Here is a 23,551-nt window from a genome sequence, read left to right on the forward strand (position 1 = left end):
GGTATAGCTGCTGACATAAATTACACATCCAACGAACATAGCTACTGTGAAGCAGTAGCCCCCCCCCCCAACCAACCTTTTGGTTAGCTAACAATTTGACAAACAGATGACAACTTAGAAACGCCACTTATTTAACAAACCTTGAAGTACAGGATGAATAGTACTTCTTGAAAAACAATATTTTAGTGACTGCTGAGTCACCATAACTGATAATTAGACATTGAATAATTCAGACTAGTAAACGTTTAACTGTTTGTGCATCTGCGATGGCTTTTAAGATCTGTAATTTGGGCCAAGAATTCCAGATTACAGGATTATCAGTTTTAGGAATTATGCCACTTCCTGTCCCAACAGAATATTAATGGAATATATCCTGCCACATTCCGAACCTTCATTTAACACCCATCCCGTATTCCATGTGTTGTGTTATTCCAATATAATTTGTGAATTTTCTGAGTATTGTTAAAGACAGCCAAAAATAAACTAAAGCCCATCACCAAATTCTTATACCCCTGGGGGTGGGGGTGGGCTTCTCTATAATTGCAATGCCAGATTGCAGAAGAGCTTTGGACTGGTTAAGATGGAACCTTACGGGTTTCTATGAAGGTTATGCATAATAAGGTTACGTGTTGTTCCAGCAATCCGCAAACAAAGATGCTACAGCACTGTCACTAAAAAGCAGCTTAGCATCTTTATGGACACACAGAGTGCCCCAAAGATACATTCAGCTGAACAGATAGACCAGGGACAACGACATGCTTAAAATATTCGGAAAGTCACAGAAAGAACACAGGATATGTATTTAGGGATTAAAATGATAAATCTTTATTACCACTGGTACAAAAATAGGTTAATACTTTGTTGCAGAAAGTTATCTTATACAGTATTTTTGGTAAAAAGCAGAATTGTCGTCAAGGACAGACATAGGCTATCCTAGGCTGTAGCTTAGGGTACCGGAAAACATGAAGGCCCTGCCCCACTGTGACGATCGCGCTGGAAGCGGGCGATCGTCGGGCAGGCGAGCGAACAGGAACAAGCAGGTAGTCAGGATCGGGACAAACAGGGGATTTATTAAGCAAAGCAGGACGAGAACCGAGTACTGACGCTCACAAACATCAATGACAGACAAGGAAAACTGGAGAGACCAGGACTTAAATACACAAGACTGATTGAAAGCAAACGGAAACAGCTGGGTACGATTCGGGAAACACACGTGGGTAAGCAGTGGGCGTGGCACACAGGAGGAGCGGACGAGCTGGACGTGACACCCACCCCATCCCTCAGGAAAAATCAAGGTGTAACGGTAACACCTGAGTGTCTATGCTGATGTCAGTCTAGGGCTCCCAGATAAATTAATCTGGCCCTGATTTTGGTGTACAGGCTTCTTTAAGCCTTCAGTGGCTGCCCAATGATCACTTTGTCATACGTGAGCATGATTTGCCATCTAGATCTATGGATTTTCTCAGTTTATATTAAAATTATGGTCTTCAATATGAGAAGATCAACCAAAATATCTGCATAAGGTGTAGGGTTATCTCCCAAGGCGATCAGATTCAGGTGTACTCAAACAACCCATATACTATTAGGGTAGAATGTACAGCTAGAGACCATTAGCAGAAGCACAAAATCTGTGAATTTCTCGCAGCTGTGTTGGTTGGAGCTTAGATGGAGCCGTAGGGAAGATTCACTCTGGGCAGAACCCCCCCCCCCCCGACCCATGTCAACTCCTGCTTGCACCACCCCAGGGCAAGCTTCGTCACTGATACCTTTTCCATGATGATCATCACATAGCTGCGCTGGAACTGCAGAGGGAGCAAGTAAGGCTATGAGGAGCATGTACCGACAAAGTGGAATTGGTTTGCCAAATCAGCACCGCCTCAGAAGATGGTACCTAGTTGGCCGTCCATATCACCTGATGGATTGACCAGCATTGCCTCACAGCGACACACACTCAGACTCAATGTCCATTTGGAAGCTGAGAGAATAGTCACGTCATACTGTGCTAAGACTTGAAGATTTACTTCTTCATCTGGTTGGGACTCCAATTCTCCTTTCTGTAATGTACAAGTCTTGTTTTTCAGGCGATTTTGGAGAGAAGCAAACATTAAAAATGGTCAGACAAGACAAAGTGAGGAAAGACATGTATCCTAACAAATCCATGCAAAAAGTGGCCAAATTCTACAATTTCGGAATCAAAAAATGATCCCTCTCACACTGCGTTCAGTTTCTCTCTTTTTTTTTTACTTCTTTTGGGGGAAAATGACCCATAATCTTGCTGTAAGGCTCATTTGTCATGTCAATCACAAGTTTCAACCACAGTGCTTAGCCTGTTCGACCGGCAGGTGTTGCGTAAGTAGCGAAACTGATAATTGTGTGCCAGACACTGTAGATACATCCACCAGAAACTCACAGATTACAGCGGGGAGCAAGCGACAACCTTACAAGGCATTCAGTAAGAAGTAGTGAAGGTTTCTTGTAGCTCACACGGAGTGTTATTAGGAAAAGCCTGTATGGCTGGTCATTATTTCATCTTCACCATCTTGGTGTCTGTTTGCACTGATTTCAAGATTTACTGTACGGCAGGTTTCTTCATTCACTGTCCTGCAAACCACATGTCTGTGCTGGTCTTTCCTGTAGCTGAGATTTAATTTTAACAAGCTGTCAATCAGCTAAATTACATTTTTTTTTGTTTTTATGTTTGAAATTGCCATTTGGAGGTCTGTTATCTAACCCTGATTTATATTTAACATAAAATAATCTATTGTATAATATTGTAATTAATCACACAAAATAATGATTAACACATAATAATTAAAGAACTAAAAACATAAGTGATAGAATGCTAATTTGTATGGCTCCCCTCGAAGGGACTAACAGAAGTGTTAGGAACATTTATATTTACCATGCTACTTTTTTAAGGGCAAAAAGCTATAATGTTTTTTAAAAATTATATTTAGCGTATAATGTCTCAAAACACAAATAATTACTGTGGAATCATTTACAGATCTTTCTGCAGAAGTTCAGAGGCATGCGCCTATATAACCATTAGATTTCCTGCCCTGCCCGGCTCTCGTCCGTGACCTCATCTGTCTTGAATCGAGCATGTACTGCATTAAGGTAATAAATCAGGTATTATTTTTCCGCCTACCATCTTCAGTGATGTGTATTAAACTTTAGTTTTCTGGCTTCTCTGCAGCACAGCCGGATGAGTCATGTGTCGACTTTACGTAGCACTTCCTAAATGTCTGTTTTATCAGCTGTCTTCGCCACGGTCAGCTCTGTTCATGCTTGGAATATTAATCAGTCTTCCTTAAGGCTTGTCTTGTACAGTAATTTAAGTGGATTCATGCATTTCCACAATTAATGCTTTCTGAGAACAAAATTTACTCCCTGATTCCAGCACAGCTACATCGGAAATCCCACCGTGACTAGCCTTGAACAGCAGCAGTCAGAAAGCTTGTCTCTTTTGCTAAATATGTGAGCTAGAACGCAGATACGAGAATGTCGTGTGCCGTTCTATTACTTATTTTATGCAAGCTACCTGTGCTGCAAAAACATGCATGGCCCCTTTTTAAAATGTCTTTAAGAAGTGAATTCACCTTGAGTGAATACTAAGGAAAGCTATCCTGCGGCCAATCAGTATATTTAATGGTTGCCATGGAGGTGCGCGTGAACAGAAGCAGCATGACTCATTGTTGTCTTGGCTGAAGAGTTCTGTCAGTGGTGGGAGGCGCGGACACTTAACAGACAGGGCAGAGAGAGAACGGCCACCTGAGCCACAGGGTCAGTGCCACGTTGGTAGTATAGGCGTAACTTTATGTTAAAATATGGTACGAGATGAAAGAGAAGATAAAGGGTTGCGTCAGTTGTGTATGGTTTTTTTCTTAGACCAATTGCAGATTATTAGTTACAATTAACAGGGTAATTTGGCTGCATTCACAGATGATCTTTATTATGATGAAACGGGCGGTCAGACGGAGCAGTGCTTCCACATGACGAATGTCAGCCTTACGTTAAACGGGTGGGATTAGGTAGTAAATCACCCTGAGCTAAATACAGAAGCCAGTTTCTGCAAGACTGTCCATTCTTTTATTGGAAGGCAGAGTAATTTTATTAACTCTTACTAAATTACACAACAATGTACCATGGACAGCGACACCAGCACCACACATTTGCGTGAGGCCTTCAAGGGCCCAGTGACTACACTGAATATTAAATGAATGCGTTCTTTACTAAGGAGATGCTGAAGCAGCATGTTCCATTAACCAGCTAGCTAGCTATTTATTTAGAAAGCATGTGATGTTTTAGGAGCTGTTCTGCTGTCTTGTGGCCCAGAAGCAGATTATATCAAAAGGTTACATAAAGTAATACCCAGTTTTGTTTTGGTTAGAACATTTCATTAGGGAACTATTCCTTTCAAGTTGCCTTCCACAAAGTGTTTAGATGGAGTTTGCTTTAATTTGCACCAAAATGTAAAACATTTCCTCATATTATAATTATGTTCATTTTGACAGGGTCTACTGCAGAATATTTTACCAAGAAGATTTTTTTAAAACAACCAGTTTTCAAGGACAATTTCCCATAAGAATATTATTACAGTAGTACTAATACTTTTTTTTCTAATTTGTTGGCTGCTTGGAAAAGACACTGGCAAATAATCTGTGCAACTGTGTATTGCACATAAAATGTGCTGGTGCTGGAAGACAGCTATTAGTGTGCAATTATGCTTTGCTGATCCAGTTATTGGGACTTAAAGTAAATGGATGGGGACAAATGTAGGGTTATGTGTAACACTGGGTCATGCCAACACATGGCTCTATTCTCTAGAGTGTTTGAAGGCCAAGCCCAGTTGATAATCTATTATCTCAAGACCAGATGGCTCAAAGCAGGAGGGGGTAAGTGAAAAAAGGAACAGATAGTGTTCGGATAAATATGTTGTTGAGAAATAGATTTAACCAGGCACCATACGGGATAACCCTTCGTGAATTAACTACAGCGGGACAGCAAAAACATCACTGGCACAGGACGAACAGAGACAACATTGTGGAACTGCTCACAGGAAAAATCACAGGCATCGGTAAGGTTACGTCATCGATCGCTCAGCCCGCAAACAGCTTTCTGGGCAGGACCCGCCCTCTGCTCGTCACATTTTAATTGCGGTACAGACGGCCTCCTCATTGATGTTCCAGTCAAAGTGACGGTCTCAAAACACTGGTATACAAACTGGCTTGCGTACCGAGCCGTAGATCAGGCAGGTGGGTACTTCTCCATCTTCTTACTCGACGGTGACATCTACTGTCAGCTGCGTGCTTAGAAGGCTGCAGACGGAAATAAGTGCGCATGCTCGCTATCGTTCGTTAGATGAGGCTCATAACCCGCAGAGAAAACAAGCCTGTTTTAGAGGTGGAGGCCTCTGATTAGCCGAACTAGATCTGGCACAAAAGGAAGATTTTTTTTTAATTGTGGAATGAAGATTTAGAGTCATTTAGTGTAATTTAACAGCCAGTTCAGCCTACATTTAAACGTGAGCAGTTTATTTTCTTAAAATTTTCCATCTCTTGAATAAATGACATTGGAAAGATGCAGTAATAAAGCATAGCTCCGTATATTTATATCGTGGTTTAAGTGCCTTTTGCTGAACAGAGCGCTTCAAGTATGACTTTTAGCAGTTGGCAGCGGAGAGACGGGCGTCTGGCATTTGGCAGTGTCCTGGGCTGATCGCCGTTTTGTCCGCTGGCTTGACAGTTATGCAGGTGTTGGGCTCGCCTACATCATTCTGGGCATGCTTTCTATCTGACAGGCGATCTGTGGAGGACAGAGAACCCGACACACTCTCTGCAGGCAAAGCCAGGCAAAGGAGACTGAATACCACTGTCTATGCTGACTGACAACGTAGCGGTACACCCACATTTAGCCACAATAAAAGATGTGTATCCAGGAGTCTTCACTGCCTAAGTCAATTGTTTTTTTAAAAAATTATGGTCAAGTTAATAAAACACATAAAATACTGGCCTTGTGATATTAATATTTGTAATATGACATAATACATTACAGCAATTTACGACATATATTTATGGTAAGAACCGCAAATAATTTGAAAATAATAATTAATGAGATAAAGAATAAAGCATCTGAGTATCCGGATAAGTGGCTGGATTTCCGTGACAATGCAATCAATAAAAATATAAAAATAGCAAAATGATGACGGGGTTTCTCCAGGATGCTGAACGGAAACATAAATGGCAAGTCTTTTTATGTTTGCTTCTACTGTGCGCACACCCGTTAATTAGGTCCGCCCGCTATTCATACCAGCCGGACAAAGGTAATAAAAAAAATGGCACAGATGACCCCTTCAGAAAATGTCCCAAGATTATAAAGCCAAAGGACGCAGCTATTCCTTTGACGACCCATCACGGTAGCTTTGCCTTAATTTTCATGACGACGGATTACACGAGTAATACACTTAACACATTACCATGCTGGGCTGGGTTTTGGAAGGGACGCAGATCGATTGCAGGAATCTGTACCCCAGCGAGCAGGTAAGGTATAATATTGCTCCCTACGTCACTCTAAAATTCAAACCTGGCCCGTACGGGGATCGAACCCGCGACCTTGGCGTTATTAGCACCACGCTCTAACCAACTGAGCTAACCGGCCAGCAGGACTTATCTGCGCCGTTTTAATTCTTGAGTCTTCCCCTAAACGTGTTCCAAAAGTTACTTCCTTTCATTATCACAGTACACTTTAGCAGTTACTGAAAGTAAAGCCAACCAGGGCATATTCCACAAAACAGGATTTTTCATTAGCCAGATTTATTAACCCAAATATAAGGATCGTTCAATAGGAATATCACTTAACCTTTCCTGCTATTGAACAGTTCTCAAGTTTGGCTTAAGATATCCAGCTAACTGGCGAGTTCTACTTTGTGGAAATACCCCCAGGGTCTGCCTGAAATGTAAGCGCTGTATGGTTTTGTATTTGCGCCGCCCAAATTGGTGTTCACCGTGCTTTGCATGAATATGATACCCTCTTGTCACATTTCCATTACTAGTTGTGGTTTAAAACAATTTAAAACTTACCTTCAATTGGATAAACCCATGCACCCATACGCTCCCGCATGTATTTTGTTTCAACAAGTTCCAGTCTAAGCGAAAAGCCATACTGCTGTAAAAAGCAAACTGCGGGACAGAATCTCTTCATAGCAGCGCCACTGCATGTCATTTTAGGGAGATATACCAATGGATCATTGTCAATTTCGCTACAACATAGCAAGCTAACAATACATGACAAAATAAAATATTTATGGCATGTCACCGCATTGCGGATATGTCTCCTATGCATTACAATGGTTTTCTGTCCATATATAATACATTCATGATATTTTTTCATTGTAGATTTCTTATTTTACTTGAGCATTTCCTCCGAAACGATAGGGGGTGCTATTCCGCTGAATGACCATTACTCACAGCGTAAAGTTAGAGCTGTCTGAGAAGAATAGGATTTTTATATAAATACAGCATAGTAATCGAGTCTTATCACTTATGACTTATTATTTTATTGTCAGAGTATTATGCGGTCGTGGTTGAACACGTTTGACTCGGATACCCTGCGTACGCTTGTCGCTAAGGACGCAGCTTTCGGAATGACGTGATTTGTTTTGGTTTCTCACTGGGTCGCATGGACTTATTTCTTTAGGGTACATTTGTAAAGCTCTTGGTGGCACTGGTGTTTGATTAATTTTGTCCCCTTGCAGCTGATGTTCATTTATGTCGCATCCAGATACTGCGCACGATTCTGTGAAGGACCAGAACGGTTCTCTAGAAGTTTATGTGTATATGGGAAGATTGGATGGGACAGCGCTTTGATGATTAGTTTACTAACGGATCGCTGTCGTTATATTCATGAAGTCTGTTTTTGCAATGATCAGAGGTAACTTCCATTGATTTATTTCCGCAATTTTGCGGAACTTCTGATCCAGAAATGGCGAGACTTTACTCGAAGAAACTTTTTGTGTTGTGTGTCTGCCTCTCAGCGTCATTTTTTCTTCTCATCACCCTGCAGGTACAGAAAATTAACACATGGTTTTCGTTAAAGATGATGTTCGAGAACATTTAAATGCTGTTAACTGGTTTACAGTGTGTACTTTCCGAGAAAAAAAAACTTTTTTCAATCTAGTCATACTTCTGCCCAGTTCACTAAATAAGCTTTACGGGTCTTTCCATTTTAATCAAATTTCCAAAAATGTTTTTGCATCACCATTATTGATTTCGAGGTAATTGTGAATTACACATACATAGTGCTCAGAAATGTTTTTGAAGTAATACCAAAGAATAAGTACTCTTTTTGAGCTTTCCTACAAACTATAGCCGAGCCACACATCCATCCATTTTCTGTAACTGCTCATCTGACGTGGGAGTCTGGGGCCTGTCTCAGAACGTACCAGCCCAAGGCAGGGAATAACTCAAGATGGGTGCCAACCCATCACAGGGCACATTGGTTACAACTGAACCAAATAGATGTGACAGTAAAGTTACAGCCAGCTCCCTGAATTATTATTTATTTGGTCCCTGGGGTGTAAAAAAGGTCCTATATCTTAAAGCAAAAAAAAAAAATCTAAAAAAACAAACAAGAAACATTTCTGAGCTGTGGAACGTTTGCATAATTCAAAAGCCAAATTTCATCCAGATCAAATTGATGATGCAAAGGCCATTTGCTGAATTAAAATGGAATGACTGATACATTATACTGATACAGATACATAAATAATCACATTTTGAAATGTGCTAAAAGTTTTTGGATTTCAGCCCCTTCGTGGCAGATTTGTATTCTAAATGGTTGAATATTCGTTAGTGTACAGATTCTGTGAAATATCTTTTGCTAATTATTATTTCTTGTTTCCAGGCACGAAGTGCAATATTTAACCTTCATGTTCCTTTAAGTTCCTTGATATGCCTGGCTTGTCTGACTAATCTGAGGATGTGCACCCAGTCTCTCCCTCTCCTCTCCTGGTATTTCTTTTTTTCCAAACTATCCTCTTAACCGCAGGTCTATCCATTTCAGTATATAAGTCACATTTTCTCATTCAACAGTACGAGTTCCTTTAATTAGCGTTTCGGTATTCATTTCTGTACATATGTAAATGCATTTACCCAGTACTGCTTAAGAACAAGTCCCAGTCTTTACTCATGTTTTCTTGAATTCTCTTTATAACCATAAATGTTTGGCACGGAGTAGCTGTACTTTGCACCCTTTCCTGAAGTTGTTCTGGACTTCCTTGCTGCTCAGGTCCTCATGGAGTTGGGCCATTTTGAGAGGAAGCAGAAGGATCATAGTTTCAGAATGAAGCAGACCTTCCAAGCTGCTAATCCCTGGACACCAATGAGAAGGCCGGCTGATCCTAGCAGCCAGTACCCGGTCATCGTGTGGTGGTCCCCGCTGACGGGAGAGATAGGGCGGCTGGGAGAGTGCGGGGAACACAGGTGCTTCTTCACCATTAACAAGACTTACCATGGGCACCCTTCAACGCAGGCATTCCTCTTTTATGGTGAGTGGAGTTGCTGTGTGCTTCATCAGAGCCAAGAAGAAGCAACACTGTTCACCATTACTCTGTGCCTCTCAGTATACTCATATTATAGTATTATTTATAGTTAACTTTGTTCATAGTTAAGATTGTTTACAGTTGTTATATACCAGTATTTAAACAGTCCCCAGTCCTCCCCAGTGAAATATATATTATTTTGTCAAATTAACAATGAAGACATAGAATTTGCGTTTCAGATATAAAGTAAAAGACGTTAAGGGTGCCCCTTTGTAGCCCACAAGTCTGTTGTGGGTTTTTTTTAATGACTCCCAAACAACGCTTACTGAAGGCAACGATAATTTTGCTGTCACCTTTCCAAAGGACAAGACTACGGCAAGATAAAGTGCAACAATGTAACACAGTCTCTTCCTTGGAGTTACCCTGCAGCTCCTAGTGCAGTCCTCTTCAGCTGGCCGACACACTGGTCAGTCGTAGGTTCTACAAACCAATCTGGACAACAACAAAAATATTTCAATGGAAAATAACAGAGAAACAATCCACACACTTAGCCACGTACGATCTCGCGATCAATTTGAAACAAAAATCTCCAATGCAAGCTAATGATGTCATCACAAAGCTGATCTCTCACACCTCCTCCACACTAATGTCACAGTACAAATCGTGATGCATTAAAAAAACGAAATCCTAACTCCTCCCAAATGTTATGGATCAGAAATGCATGTCAGAACACAGTTCTACCAACACATGCTCCTCGTCCCTTGCTACCTGGGCATCTGATATGTTATGCGTCATATAATATGTATAATATGTGTAATATGTATGCAATCTGGGTATTTGTTAAGTGTACACCCTCGACACAATACTACTTATTTAAATATGAGCAAATGAACAAAACATAAAATTTAACAACTAACTGGCAATGTGTATGTGTGTGTGGGTTTGCGTATAACTTATGTGACAACTACTTTGTGACATCATTCCCTGCTTGCCCAAGGTTGACGGTGTTCGGCAACCAAGAAGGGTAATCAGCCATTACGTTAGTCTTCCCAGGTTGATGGTGGGTAAGGCGGCTGTCTCAGTCTGTCTCAGAGTTAATCCACGTAAAAACCCTGTGGTCTGTCTCAAAGTCAAACTTCCTTCCCAAAAGATAACAATGCAAACTCTCCTTTGCCCACTTAATCGCCAAACCCTCAGATTGGTTGTTCCCCCAAGTGTCCCTGAGTCATGACAGCCCCCTGGCCCACTGCAGTGGCATCCTCTTGTACTAGGAATTTTCTATTGAAACCTGGGCTCTGCAAGATTGGAGGACAGCAAAAATAGCCTTTTAAGGCCACGAAAGTTGATTTGCAGTCCTCCGACCAGGTAACTGGGATTCTTTGATCCCTTGTAGTTGCTGTAAGTGGGGCAGTCATTGTAGCAAACTGGAACAAATCAGCGATACCAAATGGCTAGCCCATCAATACTTTTTCTTCCTTTTTGGTGTGAGGCCGAGGACTGTTCAAGATTACCTCGACCTTCTCAGTCTTTGACCTTACCTCTCTTGCCCCCAACCAGTATCCCAGATAACATGTCTCTTGCTTAGCCCACTCAGATTTGCCAGTAATTAGAGTCAAGTCAGCTCCCTGATGCTTCTTCAAAACTAGTCTTAATTGCTGAACATGTTCCTCCCAGGTCCTGCTGAAAATGATAGTGCTGTCTATGTAGGCAGCACTGAACTCATCACATACCTGGAGAACTTTATCCGTAAGTTGGTGAAAGCTTGCTGGCACACCATCTAACCCAAATGGCATACCTGTAAACTGGAAGAGCCCTACTGGTGTTTTGAATGCTTTGTGTGGCTTACTAGAATTTGCCAGTGGCACCTGCCAGTGTCCTTCGCCCAGGTTCAGGATGGTTCTGTATGCTGCTTTTCCAAAAGATTGTCGATCCTTGGCATAGGATATGCATCAAACACGGAGATGGCATTAAGCTTCCAGAAACCATTGTATATTCTAAGAGATCTATCTTTTTCATTAACTGTACAATGGGACTGCAGGATTCGGTGTTAGAAGGCTCCGTCATCCCTAGCTTTAACATGGCTTCCACTTCTTCCTGCAGTTTACCTACCAGCTATAGGGTCCTGATAAGGCTGCTCTCACACTAGTTGGTCACCCTTTAACTGTATGGTTTCTTCAACTACATCTGTCTTACCTGGGGTAACAGTAAATAGCAAACTCACGTCCTGAAAAAGCTGATTCCCTAGCATACGTGAAAGTATGATGTTCCAGGGGTAGAGTGAAAGGCTTGGTCCACTCCCTGTCAGCAATGTCACACTTTCACTTCTACCTTCTGCACTAGGAGAGTTTGCTTAGCTTTGCCTTCTTTCTGTCTGTATGGTGTATTTCATATGCGACTGGTCGCACGTTCTTTGTTGCTATTTATGGGCCTCGCCACTTGGTTAGCAATTTACGGATGGAGGACGGGAGCCACCGAAGTACCTTTTGGTCTGGCTGAAGATCTCCGTGTCGGGCCGGCTGTTCATGCCATTTTTTTTGTTTCTACCATGCTGCCTGCAGGTTGTTCACTGCCTCAGTCTGATATATTGACAAAAAATCTCTTATCGCCAGTGTATACTGGACTACTCCTATCATTGACTGTTCTTCCCAGTCTAAAGATCCCTCTACATTGCAGGCATAGAGGAGCTCAAAGGGTGAAAAACTAATTGAAGCCTGAGGAGCATCCCTATAAGCAAACAGAAGGATAGGCAGCCAGTGATCACTGTCCTTTCCAGTGTCATTTACAAATTTCTGAAGCATCTCCTTCAAAGTTTGGTTGATCCTTTCGACCAGTCCATCTGTTTTGTATGGCTTAATCGCTGCAATTCCTAGCTGTTTGTAGAAAAGCTGCATCAATTTGGATGTAAAATTAGTCCCCTGGTCTGTCAGCAATGTCACACTTTCACTTCTACCTTCTGCACTAGGAGAGTTTGCTTAGCTTTGCCTTCTTTCTGTCTGTATGGTGTATTTCATATGCGACTGGTCGCACGTTCTTTGTTGCTATTTATGGGCCTCGCCACTTGGTTAGCAATTTACGGATGGAGGACGGGAGCCACCGAAGTACCTTTTGGTCTGGCTGAAGATCTCCGTGTCGGGCCGGCTGTTCATGCCATTTTTTTTTGTTTCTACCATGCTGCCTGCAGGTTGTTCACTGCCTCAGTCTGATATATTGACAAAAAATCTCTTATCGCCAGTGTATACTGGACTACTCCTATCATTGACTGTTCTTCCCAGTCTAAAGATCCCTCTACATTGCAGGCATAGAGGAGCTCAAAGGGTGAAAAACTAATTGAAGCCTGAGGAGCATCCCTATAAGCAAACAGAAGGATAGGCAGCCAGTGATCACTGTCCTTTCCAGTGTCATTTACAAATTTCTGAAGCATCTCCTTCAAAGTTTGGTTGATCCTTTCGACCAGTCCATCTGTTTTGTATGGCTTAATCGCTGCAATTCCTAGCTGTTTGTAGAAAAGCTGCATCAATTTGGATGTAAAATTAGTCCCCTGGTCTGTCAGCATTTCATTAGTCATCCCTTCCCTGGAAAATTGCTTGGATCAAAGCATGCAGATACAGCAGGCGCACAGTGGGAAGGCTCCAGGGAAGCGAGTTGCATAGTCACACACAACTAATACATACTAGTAACCACGGCTGTTCCTCAAGGGGACCTACAATGTCCATGGCAATCTGACGAAAAGGAGCAGAGATGATGGGGAGTAGTTGCAAAAGTGGGTGATCTGATTTGTAGATGTTGCAGGTTTTCTGGCATGTATTGCATGTGGTGCAGTATGTCTGGGTCTCTGTATACATGGAAGACCAATAGAATTGTGAACTGATATGGAGGTATGTTTTGTGATGGCCTGGTTGTCCTGCCCATGATAGTATGTGCCAAATGCATAATGAGGGGCTTACAGGTAGCAGGCAGCAAGAACTACTAGGCATGGTCCAGTGTCATTACAGCATTCAGCACATCATCAGTAGCAATCAAATATTCTTTGCCCAAACTGTTAACAACTACAGTGTCATGATCTTTAGCAAATAATGGTTTCAAAGCTTCATCATTCCTCTGCAACTAGCAGGCAATTCCCACTTTTAATATGACAGCATGTTATCAGTGATACTTATTGTAACATGCAGTTGTTTCTCAAAGTGACACTGTTTCCACAACTTTTGGCCCTTTGGTTTTCCCCAAACAGACTATCATCTAAGTCTGCTCAGGTCATTACAGGACAAGAACCAGTACCAACATCATCAACATTATTAGTTGTCATATAACACACATTTTCTGGTGATCATTTTTTCCCCCTGCCACAACAATTCCAGCATCACCGGAAAATCTTTGCCCAAAATAAGATCTACAGGCAAATGTCCAGCAACCCCAACCGTTAACAGATATGGCAGTTCATCAATGACCACAGTTTGTTTCACTTTTTGGATATGTGTCTTTGTCACCATGCACGCGTAAAATGTCACTTCGCCTGCTATAGTCAGTGGTGCCTGCTGGCACAAGATCCTGTTTAACTAATGAGAGAAAGCTGCCAGTGTCCAACCGTGCAGTAATATTCTGACCATTAATCATTACGGTTTTGTAGTTCTTTTGACACAGTTCAGCCTTTGGTTCATTCTCTCTCCAGGAAGCATAGCGTGCACCTCTTATTTTAGTGTTACATGCCGGACACTGAAACCTTACAGCCTAATTGCTGACAATAGAAACGAATTAGATCCTTACCTGATGCCGTTGGTTTGGAGTAAAACCTTGTGGCCCCTTTGTGATCTTATTAGCTGATCTCCTTGGTGATGGGTGAGGAACCACATACTATGTTATATTGGAGAAACGGCCTGCTGACCCTCTCTGGTCATCTAGATACTGTAGTGCTAGCTTGGCAGCAGATGGTCTGTATTCAGGCTCATGTTCCTTTACCCATGTCCTCACCTCCACTGGAAGCACCACAAGCAGCTGCTCCAAAATGGTTTTCACCAATCTGCTCTTTAGCATGCTGCTCAGGACATAACCAGCGATGATAGAAGATTTTTAAATGATAAGTTTCTATTGGGGTTTCTCCCTGTGAGACCAACATGGCCCTGAACTGCTGTCTATACAGTATGTTTCTGTCTGGGGAGATATCAAACTTGACTAGTAATGCATTTTTTAGGTCAGTATAACCATGAGCTTTCTCCTCATCCATTGCAGTGCAGGCCTCCAACTCAGTCGACACGCTCAGTCTGACGTTGGCTATTTCCTTGTTGTGGTCATGCATGCAAAACGTAACAAGTAATTTTTGGGGGGTGGGGAGGTCACTGAAATGCCTATACCCTTGTCTGGGAAGATGCTGAAACAGTTCTAACACTGGGTCTGATTCTAAATTCATGAATGGTGATGGAGAAATCTGTTAGCTGCTGACAGAAACCGATTGGCTGAACTGGGGGAGGCTGCACCAATGAGGAGACAGGCAGGAGATGCCCTCAAATCCCAGAGTTCTGCCAAAAACCCTTCCACATTCCTCTGCTGCCCTCTTATAAAGTCTTTCATTAGTGCCATCAAGTCGCTCTCTGGTGTAGCTGTTGCTCTCGCCCTATTGCTGTCCTCTGACATTGTGGCTCGCTGTAGCACCTGCTTTTTCCCCTTCCTTTTTTCTCAGGAAATGCTGTACAAATACAGTACAAAACATGCTCCTCATCCTTGGCTGACCCAATATGTTATATGTCATATAATATGTATTAGATTTGTAAGATGTTTGAGATCTGGGTATTTGTCAAGTGTGCACCATGAACACAATTCTTGTTACTTAAATATGAGCAAATGATCAAAACATTTTAAGCATATTACAGCTAACTGGGAATGTTAATCGGTATATATCTATGTTTATGTGTTTATGTGTGTGGGTTTCTGTGTACCTTATGTGAAGGCAACTTTATCACAAGGTCTTTGGTGTATCTTGATGACTACAGTTTGCCTTTGAAACGTTACCCCTAATTGTCCTAGGTCGCATTGCACAGTTAGCCACTAGAGGGAGCCTGAGGCATGTCTGAGTTTTTATTGTGTGTTGGGCTGCTGCAGTGCAGTATCTGAGTTTCATGATACAATTCAACATTGGTTTGTTGGTTTATTGTCAATACAGCAATATACACAGTATACAGTGTATTAGAATTTCATTCCACAAGGTCTTCCATGGTGCATTATAAAGATATAAAATATACCAAAAAATATAAAACAGAAATTTCACATAAGTAATAAATCTAACTAAATTTTTATGAATAGAAATGAACTAGTTCTAACTAGCTATCTGTGTACAGAAAACAGGACAGAGACAATACAAAGTGGTCATGTGCAATTAGAGTTCAAGTGAAATGTTCAGCTAGTATTTAAAATACCAGGTTCTAGTTATGGTCAGGATGTTGACAAGACAAAGACATGCCAGTTGTAACAAGTGGAAATTTAGCATGAGATGTAAGAAGCTGTTTTTCGCATCATTAATTCACTGCTTACAGTACTGGCATAAATATAAAAACATATATTAAAAAAATATTGCAAAATTTTCTGATGTTTTAAATATTTCAGCCTGTGAAGATGGGCCACTGAAGTAATTGGGCAATATCCACTTCAGCCACCTTTTCATAAATTATCTGTAATGGCAATCCAGAAATATCCAGTAGTCTCTGCACCTCTTTCATTCTGATCTAATTTGTTGATCAAATAATATGTAATTATTTCAGTAATTTCTATACCATGACTATGTAATTATGTAACATTTCAAAGTATTGTGGTACTGAGAATTAACACTTATTAACAACTGAAGTGCTTTGATGTAGTGGTTTGTGGTGAGGGAAGTCTATTTATTTTGTAGCCTTTAATATGAAATAAATTGAGTCAAATTAATTTTTTGACTGTATTGGTTGGTGTTGAAATTTTTTAATTATAGGTTTTAAGTGTCTCAGTTATGAATGTGGACAGCAGTGCATGGAAAGGAAAAGGTGACCCGGGCAGCCGGCTGTCTCTGGTTGCATGTGAATCAGGAGCATTTGCTGATTAAATGTGCCCATCCTATTCAGAGCAGGAATGTGGGAGTGCACTCTGCCGTAATGGGCCGACACCCCCCGTGTGAGGCGGAGGACAGCGCCCCCGGGTTAATTGAAATGATATGTTCACAGTAAATCGATTTAGTTTTTTTTCCCCCTTGGGTAGGAGGGGGTGACAGGTTTGTTTGTTTATTTATTTATTTAGTTAGCTATCATTGCTGGCGTCCTGCTTGCGTGCTGAGATGGAATGCCAAACAACATAGCGGCACATTTTGCCGTTTCCAGGTTCATTACAGTGCGACAGGAGTCATCAACATTGAGCCTCGAGAAACAAGAACGAATATAAATTGTTTCTTTGTTCCTGTGAGGTGGTTGTGGTTTGTAAGATTTTATGAATGTGGGGGGAGGGTAGCGTTGAGATTTGCGGACAATAATGATGTTCCACGTAACTTAGATCACCGTCGTAGCATCCGACTGACATAGCCGACTGCTTGTGGAAAATCCATAAACGAGGATCGGAAATGCATGCTGCAGACCACCAGTGTCTCTATTTTAACAAAAATTCTCTGAAACATCTTTCTCTTTTAGTGGGGGAAGTCACCCATGCAGATGGGTGACTGGTGTATCTGATGTAATCTGAAATTCATAATACACCCATCGTCCCCTTCCTGTGCCAGTATATGTTTTTATTTGGCACTTATAATTTTATAGAAATGCTAAAAAAGAGTAGCATCTGTTGGGTTCCATCTCCAGTCGTATCTCTGCTCTTCTCTGTAAGACACGTTACCTAAGAGTGAGAGTATTATTTTTTTGTGCATATTAAATTTTATTAAATTGCAGTACGTTAAATTCATCATTAACTTCTCTTCTCTTTATCATATGAAATGAGGCACGGACTTTAATGCAGACAGCCTTCCCCTTCCCAGAGGGTTTCACCACCACTGGGCTTTGTTCCATGAAGAGTCACCGAAGAACAACTACAAACTCTTCCATGAGCCCGTCATCACCCTGTTCAACCACACGGCCACCTTCAGCCGCTTCTCCCAATTGCCGCTGACTACTCAGTATCTGGAGAGCCTGGAGGCTCTCACCTCACACACCCACCTCGTGCCCTTGTCTCGGAAGAATCTTCTGCGTACTTCGCTAGCCCCCGTAGTGTATGTACAGTCGGACTGTGACCCCCCCTCCGACCGGGACGCCTTTGTGCACCAGCTGATGAAGCACATCCCAGTGGACTCATACGGTCAGTGCCTACACAACAAGGAGCTTCCAGCGTACCTGCGGGACTCCACCACCATCGAGGAGCCAGGCTTCTACAAGATCCTCGCTCAGTACAAGTTCGCGTTGGCCTTCGAGAATGCAGTGTGCGACGACTACATCACAGAGAAGCTGTGGAGGCCGCTCAAACTCGGCGTTGTCCCCGTGTACTACGGCGCCCCCAACGTCCGCACGTGGCTTCCTGCGGAGATGAGCGCGGTAGTCATCGGCCCTGACGATTCGCCGGAGAAGCTGGCGGAGCTCCTCAAGAAGCTGGATGGTGACGATGAGGAGTACGAGGCCTACCTAGGCTGGAAGTACAGGCGGGAGGTGACCAACCAGAACCTGGTGGCTGAGATGAGGCATCGCAGATGGGGTGTTCAGGATGTCACCAAGGACAGCCACATCGACGTTTTCGAGTGCATGGTGTGCGCCAGGGTGTGGGAGAATATCAACAGGCAGGAGAAGGTCATTTTGATTTTTGGTATTCAAGTTATTCATTCAAGGTTACTTATTTAGCTGACTTAATATTCTCTGGAGCTGTTGGCGGTTAAGGGCTTACCCCTGTATTTGAAAAGGAAACCGACCAATCATGGGCACAGTGTCTCGACACACTGAGCCATTCACCACCCCTTCTTCATGTTATATTGGTTTTCTTTTGTTTGTAGTGGTCTCTCCTATAGTGTGTATCAGCCTACATTAGGTTACTTTTTGCTAAAGGGTTTTCTCTGCTGCCTTCTCCATGAAAACATATTTGAACTTCAGAAGCTACAAGATTAAGAATGTAGGCATCAGCAGCATGATGATATTTACTGGTAAAACTCGTTGGAAAAATGTTCTATTGACACATTTTAGTTAGCTGGACAGGTAACTCAGAAACAGGACGTACCCCAAAACTCTGACTCATTCCGTCACATTTTTGGTGTTTAAATCTGCCAAAAATTTCTTGATCAGTGGTGTACTGAGATTAAAATGTTTCTGTGTTTGAGTCAGTGAGTCGGTCCATGTATTTGGTTTCGCATGGAGAACAGATTTCATTATGTTTTTGAATGACCAACCCTTCTTTGAAATACTCTGTGTTCCTATGTAGGGATGTAGAACTTCTAGTTAATATAAGGAATGATGATCAGTTTTTGTACAGTGCCTATCCCAAACACAGTGGCCTAAAATTACACGACAGTGCCACTGATCAGGCCTGGAGTGTGGTTCTGCAGGTTAGCATGCAGTGTCTGTGTCTGGAAGGTCACTGGTTTAAATTTCATAATGAGCAGATTGGTATCACTTTTGGGTCCTTGTGTAAGGACCTTAACCCAGAACTGTTCCAGGGACGGGCTGACCCTGCTTTCTCAAATATGTATGTCGTTTTGGAAAAAATTGTCCACAAAATAAATAAATGAAAAACTTACAGTTTAGTTTAATAGTAACTGAATAGTGTATCAAAGCCAATATACAGGCAACTTATGTGTTCTGACTATGAACTATCATTGACTTTTTTTTCTTTTTTTTTTACACCAGGGCCTCGAACCCAAAACATGGAGGGCTGAGGGCAACCACCTGATGTGTCCCCCTCCAAGAATGTTTGATTTTGCTGTGGGTCCCACAAGCGGGTCGTCTCTGCGGGCGTTCTGGAGGCCCAGCTTCGAGCAGTCCAAGAAGGAGGCGAGAGCGCTGCGCCTCTTTGCTCAGAGGAATGCTAACTTCACTGTGGAGGAATTTTGGAAGCAGGTATTCCGTAATTAAACTGGCCTTCTCCAAGGCTGGGATTGGACTCTTATTATGAAGCATTCTATTGATCTAGAGCAGTGTTTCTTAACCCAATCCTCAGGGACCCCCAGAGAGTCCACATTTTTGCTCCCTATACACACCTGTACGAGGTATTCTGTGTTCCTGATTCCTTAATTGCTTGGTACAGGTGTGCTGGGCAAAAATGTGAACTGGCAGGGGGGGGGGGCAGGACTGGGTTAAGAAACACATATCTAGTTTGATTATTTTTTGGGTCTATCATACGTGGCCAGATATGGAGATGCTCTGTACAATACGGACAATATTTACTTGCGATAGTAATTATGTATTGATTATTGGAATTAAATAATTGCTAAGATGCATTTCAATTAAAGTAAATTTTATAGTTTTATGGAACTGTGTTATTGTGGCATATTTTTTAAGTTGTAAATGGCCATGAACAGATAAAAATGGGCACTAAAATGGAAACTTGCTTGCAGTTATTTATTTGAATCGAATCACGCTGCTTTAAGATGAAGTTCTTGGACAGAATTATAATAAGATCAGATACTGACTACTTCAGAGAGCTATGAAAAAAGTCTCTGTTTATCTTTTTTATATCGTCTCTTACCAGACTGCTCAGCATTAAATTTAAGTTTGAGATGTACTGGGGGTAATCTCACAGTTACATCTGTAAGTCGTGGTCGACGTGTAATCACCTTTAGTTGGAAGTTTATTTCTGGCAACATGAATTGCACGGAATTAATTTGTAATTATCCACATCATAAATTTTAATTTGTCTACAGATTGCATACCAAATGGCATTTAAAAATGAGGAGAATTGATTATTTTCAGGTAGGTCTGTAATACAGACTACTGACCATTGCAGAAACAAAGTAAGTGCTTCAGTTATTTGAACGGAGTGCTTTAAATATAGCATTTATATTCTGTCGTGATTCCATGTTAGAATGAAGTGTACTGCTTTTATTTTTAAAAAAATGTGCTAGGAATGTGCTAGGAGGGAGGAATGTTCTAGTAAATGTTCTGTGACTTAATGTTACGAAATCCAAAGATGGGAATTTGAGATCACGCATATTTTGTTGGGCCCCGCTGCTAGCAGAGTCAGGCTGAACCTTAATCAGGTCACCTGACACTGAGGGCGGTTGCCACTTCTCACGTGCTCTGCGGGCGAAATCCCACATCTGCTGATTTTCCTTTCCACTGTCACAACCCCAAGCTAATTTTTTACTGAAGGTGGCCTGCTTCTCGTCTAAGGCATCCCTTTCATGGATGGATGGAGTAGCCTTTTTACACTACTTAATGGTTCATTTTCTTAGCTGTGCAGGTGCAGCGTCTCACATGTAAAGCTGATGAGATTCCAAAGCAGATTTATTATGCGAGGAATCCTGCTCTGGTCACGCAAGACCTTGGATCTGAGCTGTACCCCTTATGACCTAAAATCCTTCATGGCTGCAAAAGTTGGGTTTATTTTCTGAAACAGTACTTATGTGTGCAGTCCAAGGAACTGGTGCTATATTTATAAAATACGCATACAGATGTACAGCAGTGTGTATTCACTGATAAAGACCGACATTTTGGCCATGCTGGTTGTACTTAGCTATAAATGCGCTCGTTAAGATGTCTTCCAAAGCTTCAGTGGGTCTTTAAATTTATTCCATTATTGACTGTTTCAAGGATATTCTTTCGAAAGGCAAATTATTGATTTAGAAAGCATCCTGTCTTGAGCATAAATCACAGTTCACCACATGTAGGCCATGTAAACGGACTGATTAAGATGCTTGCTTAGTTTTTAATAATTTATAATAGTTTATAATTGCTTAATTATATTGAAATGGCTATTAAAGGTCATTGACGTCAGTAGTAGGAGTTATAAGAGTTGATGTCAACAGAATACAATGACAGCTTCTCCACACCCAGGGTAGGTCCAGGAGTGTAGTCTCTGGGGTGTCTGTACGCTCAGTGTGATGCGTGGAAGATCTCAGTGGCATCTCACGAGGTTCACTTTGAGGATTGTTTTTGTGTGTGTGTGTCTTGTGTTCTGCTTCACAGAGAAACTCCTTTAACCCTGCTGTTAAGATTGTGGGGCCTCTTTGAGAGTAAAAACAGAACAAATGAGCAGCCTGATCCAATGTAGGGGGCCCGTGGGGCGCTGACCAACTTAACAAAGTGTGGCGTAACAGCAAGCTAAAGACGTAACAAAGCATGGCATAACATCTAGCTAAAGACGTAACGAAGCATGATGTACCAGCTACCTAAAGATGCAACAAAGCGTGGCGTAACAGCTAGCTTAAGACTTAAGAAAGCATGGCGGACCAGCAAGCTAAAGACGTAACAAAGCGTGGCATAACAGCTAGCTAAAGATGTAACGAAACATGGTGTACCAGCTAGCTAAAGACGTAACAAAGCGTGGCATAACAGCTAGCTAAAGACGTAACGAAGCATGGTGTACCAGCTACCTAAAGATGCAACAAAGCGTGGCGTAACAGCTAGCTTAAGACTTAAGAAAGCATGGCGGACCAGCAAGCTAAAGACGTAACAAAGCATGGCGTACCAGCTAGCTTAAGACTTAAGAAAGCATGGCGTAACAGCTAGCTAAAGACATAACAAAGCATGGCGTAACAGCTAGCTAATGACGTAACAATGTGTGAGATCAGCAGAAGGAAAGAAACCTCTTTTGGTGTAAATTCTCCTCCGGTGACTGGAGAATTGGGGTTATAGATTTTCCCTTTTCCATTTAAACATGTTGTGCTGTCTTCCTCCATGCAATTGGGGCATTTAGCTTATGTTGGTTCCCAGTGTGACTCACATGTTGATTCAAAGTATCAATAAGAAGCCGCTTGTGTTTTCACAGTCATTCTAAATTGTTAGTTTTCTTATATTACAAATTCATGGGCCATTTCCTGGGGGGGGGGGGGGATGAATATGCACCCATTGACACGCAATTTTAAACTTCCAGCCTCGTCTTTGAAATTCATTTCATGCTCGTTCCGCTTTTGGTCACATTTAAGATGATTATGAAGCTGAAGCTGGCTTTGGATGGGAGCCATGTGATGCTTGCATTTCACTTTCTTCATATTTCCCTGCTTGAGAATCTCATTTAATGAGTTAATGATCATAATTGTTTATTTTGCATGCCCCCATTTTCAATTATAAGATAGAGCTTGCCTTAATGAAATGTTTCTCTATGCAAACTTGAGTGTCTGTCATCAAATAAAAAAAACAATTATCACAATCTGGCACTTAAAATGATAAAAGTAAGGTCTGATTTAATTGATCATGTTTATTCATAAATATGCCAGGAGATCGGGATAATTCACTGTTAAGCAATAGACACTGAATTGGGCCATGTTTGTCAGTGTTTTTTAAAAATCATTTTAATATATTTTCTGTGCACGTTTTTAGTGGCACAGCATTTACAGTCTTTGTTTTTGGGTTTGTTTTGCTGGCTCGCTTCAAGCTGTCAACCGTTTACCGCAATAGTCCTGTTACCGGACTGCACACATCCGTCAAAAACATCCACTTACAATGGAGCCGTTTTACCGAATGTCTTCAGGGAGCCTGTTCAGTGGAGGACAGGAAAAACAGAACCCCCCCCCTTCTGTGATAGAGATGGATGCTAGAACCACATCTGTCATAACTAAGAGCTAATAAAAAATGTGCTTTTTGTGCTGTGATGCAGAATGAAGTGGCAAAAGGCAGGGCGAAACTAGGCAGCCTAAAAGTCACATTGTGAATAAACCCAAAAACTCTCTCTCAGAGTTTATCTGACACCATAGACTGTCTTGGCACATATTGCTATATGGTATCTAAAATTCAAAAGAAGCAGCAGGACATCAACTGATATATCCAAATTGAGGGCAAAATATATTAAACCGTGCAGTTTAATTCGTCCGTTAATGTCTGATAAAATACTCCGTGTTTTATCATTTTCCGTCCTCAAATGGATATCTTACTGAGTGGCACA

The 23,551-nt window shown here is 41.7% G+C and overlaps 1 protein-coding gene and 1 non-coding gene across 10 annotated transcripts in view; one reads left to right on the plus strand and one right to left on the minus strand.

Annotated features, from left to right (window-relative positions):
* Positions 1 to 6,583: 6,583 nt before the first annotated feature.
* trnai-aau (transfer RNA isoleucine (anticodon AAU)) lies at positions 6,584 to 6,657 on the minus strand. The gene has a single exon. It is a non-coding gene; the product is annotated as a tRNA-Ile (tRNA).
* A 784-nt stretch (positions 6,658 to 7,441) lies between these two features.
* fut10 (fucosyltransferase 10) overlaps positions 7,442 to 23,551 on the plus strand; it is a 37,753-nt gene continuing 21,643 nt past the window's right edge. For 7 of the 9 annotated variants that reach the window (XM_049021309.1, XM_049021306.1, XM_049021308.1 and 4 more), the window contains exons 1-4: positions 7,442 to 8,061; positions 9,286 to 9,544; positions 17,477 to 18,312; positions 19,360 to 19,569. In XM_049021309.1, the coding sequence (XP_048877266.1) occupies positions 7,981 to 8,061; positions 9,286 to 9,544; positions 17,477 to 18,312; positions 19,360 to 19,569 (1,386 nt within the window). In that variant the 5' untranslated portion in view covers positions 7,442 to 7,980. Of the gene's footprint in view, positions 8,062 to 9,285; positions 9,545 to 17,476; positions 18,313 to 19,359; positions 20,264 to 20,372; positions 23,038 to 23,551 lie in introns of those variants that run through there. The other 2 variants (XM_049021311.1, XM_049021312.1) reach the window with 2 other exon arrangements.

This window comes from Brienomyrus brachyistius, chromosome 7 (genome assembly GCF_023856365.1).
Source record: "Brienomyrus brachyistius isolate T26 chromosome 7, BBRACH_0.4, whole genome shotgun sequence".
Classification (NCBI taxonomy): Eukaryota; Metazoa; Chordata; class Actinopteri; order Osteoglossiformes; family Mormyridae; genus Brienomyrus; species Brienomyrus brachyistius.